Genomic DNA, 10,043 nt, shown 5'->3' with positions numbered 1-10,043 from the left:
TCCGCACACAAACAGAGCGCACACACGCCACGCAAGCCGAAAACACCCAAATATTTGTAAGTTAAGTGGCTTATCTACTCTGCTGTTAAAGCCAAATAATTTATGTAGGAGGAACCCTTATATCTAACCTATATAAGGACACCTATTTGCATGTGGGAGTACTACAAGCTCAATTGGGATCCTCTGTATTCGGATTTAAGCAAATGGACATGCAAAGGCGTTAACGCAAGCTTTTAATGCTGTACGATTTCGGCCTTTAAGTTTTAGTTTTTTGCTGTTGCTCCTGCGACGGTACCGTCGACGAATTTTTTCTTCGTCAACTCAGGTATGATGGCACAGCGCCAATCTATCGGCGATAATAACTACCGGTTGCTTTTGGATTACGATATATAATATACGATTTATACGATATAATACTGATAACCCATATACCCTAACCCTAACCCTAACCCTAGACGCCTAACCCTAACTAACGCTAAAAAGCGCCTAAACCACTCTATAAATTAAAATAAAATTAATTTTTAATTGTTGTAAAAATTAATTGTTGTTATTAAAATGTTGTAAATAAATAATGTTAATTTTGCGTAATTGGAAAAAATGTTAACAGATAAAGATATGAAAATGACCAGAAACAGGAAAATAATTAGAAAAACGGATGGGATGTTGATCCCTGCGACCATTCATAACTTGGGCAAGCGGCAACTAGCCGTTGCGGTCTGCTGGCACATATTGAAAAAATTAAAATTTTGGATGTGCTATGTATATGCAAGGAAAACAGCTCAAACCGAATCAGCGTCAGTACCGCAGTCCGGTACTTTAAGAGAAAAATAATCGCGACGGTACCGTCGCAGGAGCAGACAGCCTTAGTTTTACTAGCAGTCCACAGTCATCTACAGAATATGTATCCGAGGTAGTTTAGGTGTTTAGTATTATGTTATATTTTAGCTCATGTCTGACGTAGTACAGGTGCAGCTTATGAGAATCGGCATGATTGTCCGTCCGTCCGGGCCTCGTCAATCAAGTTGGACACAAATCTGACGCGCCTCGATCGTACGTCACGATATTCGGACCGTGGGGGGCGGGGTAAATCCGAAAACGATTGGGATGTCGAAGCTGGGGTCAAAGGTCAAGAGGTGTCCCTCCTTAACTTAAGTATAGGAGGAAATGCAGAATTGCGGCACAAATCTAAACGGCTCGACCTATAGCTCGTGATAGTCGTGTATAATTATATGTATAGCATCACATCATGGTAGGAAAACTGAAAAGCCATCGCTGGCCGAAATTGGAGGTCACATATCAAAGGTCAATGGGCACAGGGCAGATTTTAGACATTTTCTGAGGACATGGTCTGACGGAGCGATTGAAAAACTTTTTTTTTTAGCAGTGACCTACCATTTTTATGCTTTATTGAAAGGACCATGAAATGTACATTCCGCTGACATGCGAAAGAGTAAGAGTGGAATACCTTTGACCCCAGAGGAGGGTTAAACATGGATTGTTTACTGTAGAAAGAATTTGACTGTCGGGTGCTAGTAGAATCTATACATGCCTAAATGTATGAGGCTACAATGTCACAGTGAAATTCAAAGCTAAATTTGGTTGAAGAAGGTTTATGCTCCTTAAATCGTATAATTTTATGGCATTCTGTACTGTCATGTGTGTACATGTAACTTATGCCACTGCCAGTGGCACTGCCAGTGGCATGTGGTGTGATAGTACTGTGTAGTTTTGCCTGCGTTAATTAGTTACGCAGATGGGTCATTGTCGTATCAGGTACTACAGATATGTACCGCGAGTAGTTTTAGGTTGTTTAGTATTATGTTTTATATTTTATATGAGGTATGTTTAGGGTTAGGTAGAGTTAGGTTAGGGTACACTTCTGTAGTACAAGTCTACACTTTGTGTATACATATATGTACTCGGGTACATATTCTGTAGTACCTGATACGACAACGATCCCTTGAGCATTAGTTACAGTGGCAGCTCTCTATTTCAGCCTGTAGGCTTGCGTAGGTAAATGGATGAGTGCTTACCTATTCTTCTGCAAATAGTTGTTGCTACTACGTACGATGGGATCGAGCTTCCATCTTTAATCTTAAGACACTTAAACGTACAGCCATCTTGTGGAACTTTAATAACAATCCCAACGAACATTCCTTTGAGAAGGTTCCTGATACCATCCCCGTGCTTCCACTGTTTCGGCGCGTATGTGAACACATTTGGACTAACAGGGTTACTAGAATCCCACCACTCCACCACAGAGTCACCGCAGTAGACGTAGATGAGCGCTGTGCTCCGCGCACTTGTTATATGAGGTATGTTTAGGTTTACAGTTAAGGGTTAGGCTAGGGCTAGGTAGGGTACACTTCTGTAGTACCTGATAGTGATACGACAACGACCCCTTCAGCGTTTGTATCAGTGATTGTAGGCCTATCTATGACTCCAACAATGCTCTCCATTGCAGGTAGGTTAGGGAATTTGCGTTCACGATGGATAAAGCGAGGCGAGAAAATGTGACACGTGGCAATCCGCGGACGGCAACAACATATAGCCAAGGAACACAAAGACTTCTAAAAGGTACTTGCACACTTTTTGATTAAATTTAAAGTACGTTAGCACTAAAGTATTCAAACTCAGACAAATACTAACCCGAACAGGCTGCGTGGCCACATAAGCTATATTACGTATAAGTTATGCTCATAGGGTCTATGTCCCCCAGGGTACTGCCGGAACGTACCCTGGTAGCTATTTGATATGGTTATGGTTAGGGTTAAGGAGCCGGCAGTACCCTGGAGGACATAGACCCTCTCAGCATGTTATACTGAAACGTCAACATAATATGTCAATATAACGACGTTATATAAAGGTCAATGTACACTGCAAGTATTAATACCTAAACTGTTATGCCTATCATATCGCATAAGCCCACTTAGGTAATTATTTTACTTTAGATTTTATTCAAATAGGTTAATTATTCATTTAGTGAATGAATTCCCACGGTGATGTTTCACTTTCAGTTATGATGGAAGAATCCAAGTTAAACAGTTTATTGCAGCTGCACTTGACAAAAACTATCAAAAGTAAGTGCCTTTACTGCTGGACCATAATAGAGGCTCATGTCTCAGATCATCACGTAAATTTGTTTCATGGAGAAAAGCATTTATTGGAAAATTGTATAAGCATTGTAAATCCGGATGCTTCTGTGAGTGTGTGTGGTATTGCTCTGCAGATCAATCATGACAATGGTAAAATGGTAACTAAGATTGAATATCCATATAAATGTTTCCAGATGGAGATAGTCTACCAATCACTTGCGTTTTGCGTGATGAGAAGCCAAAGCATAGAGAGAAGGTTACAATAAGTAGGCAGCCACATATACAGAGGCCAACATACAGGACTAAAGAACAAATAGTGCAATCTGGTGCTTATGAGAGGGATCCTTACATACCAGAAAGATATTGTATGAACATCTTTCTATGATTTCTCTTTAATTTTTCTGTGACCCAACCATCTTGTCGAAATCATGCTAAATGAACTGTTTGAAAATCTTTGTTTGTTGATAGGATCATTAGACAAAACAGTATTTAACATTATTACCTTGAAAGTAAATATGTACCTTCTATATACCAAACCATGTTAGTAGTATCATTGCTGTCACTACTACTTGCTACTAATTTCTAAAGTTGTTGTTTATACTTTTTAACAGTAGCCTCCTCTGCAAAGGAGAAGGAGCGATTGCAAAACCTCATGACATATGGACAAGATAGCATTCCGCAGTCTGCACCAAAACCTGTCATTGAACCTCAATTAGGAAATGATAGATTTGAGGAATGTAAGAGCTCAATTCATTGAGCGTAGTTAGAGTTCAATTTCACACAGATTAAGTTGCAAAGCATACATAGTATACCAAATGGATGCTGTTGGACTGCTTGCCGTCTCTAAAAATAGCCATGCTAGTGGTTTGTTTATTAATCAAATCAGTTTCCTGCATTTATAATAGTTCATATGCAAAACTTCTTATAAATGAAATTAATAATGTTTCTATAGTAGTTCAGAACGTTGGCTTGCAAAATAAACGTGTTATCACCCTATTGAACCGTTAGCAGTGGTATCTCTTTCTGATGCCATTCACATGTCTCTGTTCAGTGGAAGAAGAAATCAAGGAGAGACGGGAGTTCCTGGAAGACATGCAGCATCTAGGCCAGCGTAGCAAATACAGTGCTGCAATCAATGCGGAAATATCCATGGTAATATGCTGCCATGTGCCATTTGGTAAAGTTTTGCTGTGACAGTTCAATAAGTGTTTAGTGTCATATTAAATTCAGCAGTAAGTACACCAATGATTTTCAGCCTGTTGAATTTCTGGCCTGTTGTGCTATATAGAATTTTCCATCACAAGCATTCTCTTGTGCGTGGGCATCTAAAGTGAACCAAGTAGCTTGTGTAATAACAAATGCTGGTCTAGCTAAGGCAATATGTGATCATTGCTCACTACACAATAGTCCTGAACTGTCACAAGGGCTATGACCCATAGTTATTGCTGGTTTTATTTTCACATATTTCTACATTCAGTCAATAGACAATTATGCTATGTCACGACGCTATGCAAGGTCGAAATTGTTTAGGTAGGTTCCCCTATCACAGCGAACCAGTCGGGTATGACAACAAGTGACGTGCCTTTGTTACAGAAAATTCGAGAGATGGAGGTGCTAGACAAGAAGAGGACGGCAGAACTTAAAGAAGCCATTAACATAAAGTCACGGCCTAACAATCCTCGGCCGGAAAGTTCCACTCTCGCTAATCCACATGATCCAAGCTGATCCTAAACACGAGGTTATGGTTCACAAAAGTGTGTAATATGTATGAACACTTCTGATAGCTACATCTAACATTCTGATGTATATATATCCATGGAATATGCTTTAAGGTAGCTGGGGTTGCTGGGTCTTATGCTAGCTAGTACTCTAGGAATAACTAGATAATAGAAATAAAAGCACTTCTGGTATGAATCATATTGTGTACGTGTACGTAAGACAGGATCAGTAAACAACCTTGGGTTTATCGGCAACATTACTTTGTTGGTAGTTCGCGTATGAGGTTGAGTGTAGCAAAATCCCCTGACCTCTACTATGCAACAAGTTATCCACAATAGTAGTGCCAAAAAGGCTTTGTAATCATTGCTTTGAGCAAGGATATATACACAACAACATGTTGTTGTGTATATCCTTGCTTTGAATAAAATAGATACAACCACCAATGCCATATCGTAATTAGGTTCACAACTATTTGTTTATATATTGGATAAAACTTCAATAAATTCACACTATTATGTCACCTGGACAAATGCACAAACAAACTCGGTGTTTGTACTATCACTACTAATAGCGTTCCCACACTTGTATCCAGAAGCACAGAGCTGCCAACCTGAGAAACAGGACAGCTTTAGTCATTGCTGTAATAGATAACTATAATTACGTCACCTCTAAACTACTTTTTGTATACTGCATATGCTAATATTAAGTGCTTATAAAGACCATATTATCATTTTTAACATTTTTTCAGGTAGGCAGATGAACAGCTAGTTAGTGCACTCACAGAATTTGAAACAATGTTTAAGAATTACTAGTAACTACATACAAAGTTCAAATGCTACAAGGATCCTTAAACATTTCATCGGCAACAACGTTATTTGCAAAACTTACATTGCTGTGAATTAAATAGGTGCAACATTGTAGCATTATTCTGAATCTGTTCTTATGGTGATTGTTTTTACCTATAACAACCAATGCCATAAAATATTCAGCCTTTTGCATGGTTAACTCTACTCTAGCTAGCATTATGAGCTCACGCGTGCTACAACTCTGTAAAGAAACAACGAACTCCTACCGTTTGTGTTCTGCACAGCAGCTGTGGTATATATTCCTGTCAACAATCTAACCATCAGCACCCTTCACAACCGCTTCACTGTACATGTGGCATAGCTCTTGCAATACTACGAGTATGCGTATTAGTACTCTAAAAATATCTTCACATGTAATGCACCAAGATTAGAGGTAAACGTATGACTGGGATTAGTTGACAGCCCATATTTCTGAGGTAGCTGATACACACACGCACTTAGCAAAATATAAAACACCAGCTTGCATATATATAGATATATATATATATCTTTATATGCATGTATGTGTATATAGATATAATATGTACAAAACATTAAAAATTGTCTCTCCAAACAACACATAAAGACAACCTGTACAGATAGCAAATAATGCAGCCCCCGTAATAAGGGGGTCAGCCGAAATATCAACAGCAATGAGAGATATCTAATTAATAATTATTAGTATAGGTTGGGCGTATCAGAGACAATATAATGTACGTGGAAACTGTGCAGTTGTCATAACTACAACATCACGATTGATTGGAAAGTCTCGACGGACTTGCGGCCCCGGTTTTTGCGCGCAGCCCACAGCTCGCGGCAAAGCCGCGCCCCAACAGCGAATACGCCGCCCCCTTTTTGTCCATTTAGACAGATATCTGAGACAGGGGTCTGAAAACGCACTCCGCGAAAACTGGGCGCAATCCAACCGACATTTCGGGATGGACGGCTTGAGGCCATCTCCAAACGGTCCCTAAACTTTTTTTGGAGTGGCGCGCCTCATGGCTAAGACGTAGTGGCTCCTACAAGAAAATTCCAGAAATGCTGTCAATCAGCGATGACGCGCTCGCTCAATGGCCGCTACGCGATGACGGGCACTACTGCCGAGTATAGAGTTATGTCTATCACAGAGCTTTTTACGAAGTGTCGTACGGCGCTCCACGTGGGGTGGCGCAGATGCTATCTTCAAACGCGCTCCCGCCGTGCCGGCGCCTGACTGCATCAGTGCGAGGTTTTACCAACCTATTGACCCCGCGCTGCCCGTGGCGACGGCACGTCGTGCGAGCACCTGCGCTGGCGTGGGCGGGCGAATACGCGAGCACGGGTGGTGTGGCCGTGCCAGTTTTTACACGTAGCTACAGTAGATCACTCGCCAGCAACAAAAACTCGCCCCTGCCGCGCAGCGCGGCTCTGCAGCAGCAGCAGCAGCAAATGCCCCCACCGAAGGCCACCATAGCCGAGCCGATGTGTGACGAAAACTGCACGATGTTACGCTTCCCGCTATACGGATCTTTTGCACAACGCCTGCTTGTACCCGGTCTCTCTGGATATTGTTGTGATAATCTCGGTATTGCATACCCAACAAACGGGAGGGTGAAGCCGCACCTAATAAGCTATTACAATGAGTTAACTGCAGTATCTTAGGCCTGATATTGTCTACCACTACACAGTCTTGAGATACTGTAGTGCTTTACTCTTACTTCAACCACTTGCCTATTCCTATGATATTTAGTTGACGCTCTATGTCATACTTACTATATGATATTGAAGTTTATTCTTTGACCAGAATAAAAATTGTTCCTTTTTTCCATTTACATAGATATTACAGTAATCGCCTTTATTTTAACATATATTCCAACTGAAATGGTTCATTCTACATCAACATTAGAAATCCACAAACTTACGAACGGCATGATAATGGAATGTTCTGCTAGCAAACTTCAATGCAGTACTTGTCTAACAAGCATACACCTAGATCAAAATAGGCCAGTTAGTGATCTAGTTTCAGGGAGACTCAACATATAAATGTAAGCTCATACTCACCATGATGTAAGCAATAAGCTAACAAAATCGGGGACAAAACGAAAGATTTAATGTTGTCACTGACCGTTCGCAGCAGTTTTGCTAAACACGGATGTGTACGTGCTTACCAGGTACTACCTGGAAAGATATGCATGAACGACGGAATGTCGTAGACACGTTCAGTCGTGCATGTTGTAGATGGACGCACTACAGCACAGGCCCGTAGTTCTACCTCTGCACCATTTTGTGCCATAAGAACACATCTTACCTCACTCAGATTGAAACCTTAACCAGCAGACGTGGAACGACATCAAAAAGAGACCACTACACACGCCGCAGTGTTTATTTTGCTAGTTGGAACCATTCTCAATATTAGATCTTAGTTTAAGCGGCTGAAATATCAAATTTAACCAGAATTACTACTATGACTGTCAAAGTATGACACTAAATATCTTTTGTGCACACCAGATTCGGTACCTGTCGGTTATGAGATATTAACACATGTCGAGATATCCACCTTATAAAACAAGGTTTCATTGACAATTCAGACAGCGTATTCGTAACTGCTGACACAGCCCAGACTCAGAACTCATTTGGTGACTTGCAACGGTAGGTAGATCAAAGTGCGGGGTCAAGTTCTTTTCAATTGTCATTAATAACTGCTTCACTCCTACAGATTTAATTTTTGTGGAGCCATGCAATATCTTTCACATCCCACCAGGAGTCGCCACTTGATCGCTCCGACGAGTTACTCGGTCACTAGACACTAGAAGGCGCTGCTCATCAAGGCTTCTACTTGCTGAGCAAGGCTTCTTGCTGTCTACACGTGCTTGCCACATGATGATGCAACCAGTGCACGGAACGTCCTGTGATTGGTCAATGACGAGCGCTTCTCACCGAATCCGTATCCACTGGCCGCTGTCGTCCTTGCGGTAGAGCCGCGCCTTGTTGTCGGGGAATATCGTCACGTCTGGATACGGATGCTGCTGGATGTGCTTTAGTGAGGCGCGCACTTGAGCTGCAAAGTGTGGAGGCTCCACCTCCGGCGACGTGGAAAGGTGCTGCAGACGGGGAGACAGAAAGAGAATGCAAATTAAAACTCTACCCCAAGCAGTGCAACCTTTCTTGCAGTGAATGTGATCCGATGATTTTCATAATAAACAGTGCATACCATCGTTTGCAAGCAGTGCGGCTTTCGTGATCAGATTAATAATAGAAATGATACCTATCTACTGATTTATCTAATATCTATCCATATCTATCTATCTATCTGTCTGTCTATCTATCTATCTATCTATCTATCTATCTAATGAAGTGACTATAATGACGATCATTAATAATGCAAGTTAATACGATATCTTACAGACTCTAACACCGCAACTGACAATGTGTACAGCTCTAATTATGTAATAGCATCAAAACTAATGGTGGGGAGGACAATTCCTTCACGCAATGAATGATATATAAACGAGAATGGAAAGAAACATTCCCTACGTATAATCTAGTCAAGATTAGTGTTCATGTCATATTTTGGTCTCAATTTTCATTGCCGTTGAAGCTGATACATGGCTATTTTTTGTTATAGAGTCTTGTACCTAACTCATTAAATAAGTTCAATCGGTTGGTAGACTAATAGATCTAACTGGGTTAATTGTTACTCAACCATGAAGACTGGAAACGTACAGCTTACGTTTCGCCTCCTGTCCTATCAGGAGGCTTTCTCAAAACTGACTGACTCAATTCGAAGATCTTCGATCGCGAGCCAATCAAAATCAGGCGTTGGATTAAGGAGGCCATCTGGATCCGCAAAACCCCGAACATCAACCGTGACGAGGGGGGATACAGGCTCAGTCACGTGTGGACTAAGCTATTGACCACCACACCATCTGGTGGTCAAAACTGATAATCATCAGTCAGCTTTTAGAAAGCCTCCTGATAAGAGGTGAACCGTCAGCAGTACGTTTCCAATCTTCACGGTTGAGTAACAATTAACCCAGTAGATCTATTAGTCTTGTACCTGTCGGATGAAGTCATCCCCTTGAGATAACCATAGGTCAACACCTCTCATGGGATCATACGTAAATGGTCCTACTTTCAGCAGATTCATAGCACAGTCATAGATATCTAGCACCTGCACACACATAATGCACAGTAGAAACGTTAAAAGAGACATGCTGGCAGGTTAAAACCTTGCTAGCAACAAATTCTTTATTGCATTTGAAATGAACCCCAATGTTAGATGACATGTTGTAATTGACTTTTACCTCATCTCACATTAGTGACTATATGTCTAGGTTGAGTAGACAAGGGGCATATTACTTACTATTAGATTTACTTGTACTTCTCCCCCACTGAACCTCACCCA

At 41.1% G+C, this 10,043-nt stretch overlaps 2 protein-coding genes across 3 annotated transcripts in view; one reads left to right on the top strand and one right to left on the bottom strand.

The window, feature by feature from the left end:
* Positions 1 to 16: 16 nt before the first annotated feature.
* LOC106808312 (UPF0193 protein EVG1-like) lies at positions 17 to 5,070 on the top strand. 2 transcript variants are annotated; one of them, XM_014810973.1, is made up of 7 exons: positions 17 to 56; positions 2,465 to 2,577; positions 3,018 to 3,080; positions 3,290 to 3,460; positions 3,707 to 3,832; positions 4,147 to 4,247; positions 4,689 to 5,070. In XM_014810973.1, the coding sequence occupies exons 2-7, from the start codon at positions 2,490 to 2,492 to the stop codon at positions 4,818 to 4,820; spliced, it is 681 nt and encodes a 226-aa protein (XP_014666459.1). In that variant the 5' UTR covers positions 17 to 56; positions 2,465 to 2,489; the 3' UTR covers positions 4,821 to 5,070. The 2 variants fall into 2 exon arrangements, with proteins under 2 accessions (XP_014666459.1, XP_014666460.1); XM_014810974.1 differs by lacking the exon at positions 3,290 to 3,460.
* Positions 5,071 to 6,653: 1,583 nt separating this feature from the next.
* LOC106808324 (protein N-terminal asparagine amidohydrolase-like) overlaps positions 6,654 to 10,043 on the bottom strand; it is a gene marked incomplete at its 3' end in the record, with an annotated part of 19,076 nt that continues 15,686 nt past the window's right edge. Inside the window, exons 10-12 of the mRNA XM_014810992.1 lie at positions 9,696 to 9,809; positions 8,576 to 8,739; positions 6,654 to 6,678 (exon numbers count right to left, since the gene is read on the bottom strand). Of these exons, the coding sequence (XP_014666478.1) occupies positions 6,654 to 6,678; positions 8,576 to 8,739; positions 9,696 to 9,809 (303 nt within the window). The remainder of the gene's footprint in view (positions 6,679 to 8,575; positions 8,740 to 9,695; positions 9,810 to 10,043) is intronic.

Source organism: Priapulus caudatus, unplaced genomic scaffold (genome assembly GCF_000485595.1).
Source record: "Priapulus caudatus unplaced genomic scaffold, Priapulus_caudatus-5.0.1 Scaffold268, whole genome shotgun sequence".
NCBI lineage: Eukaryota > Metazoa > Priapulida > Priapulimorpha > Priapulimorphida > Priapulidae > Priapulus > Priapulus caudatus.
This window is presented reverse-complemented; position numbering and strand designations above follow the sequence as displayed.

What these genes read in the sequence shown, in the direction of transcription:
- LOC106808312 (XM_014810973.1), top strand. Translation starts at nt 2,490, where the DNA reads ATGGATAAAGCGAGGCGAGAAAATGTGACACGTGGCAATCCGCGGACG. An exon ending in CTTGACAAAAACTATCAAAA is followed by an intron (nt 3,081 to 3,289) that starts GTAAGTGCCTTT and finishes AAATGTTTCCAG; the next exon opens with ATGGAGATAGTCTACCAATC. An exon ending in AAATGATAGATTTGAGGAAT is followed by an intron (nt 3,833 to 4,146) that starts GTAAGAGCTCAA and finishes GTCTCTGTTCAG; the next exon opens with TGGAAGAAGAAATCAAGGAG.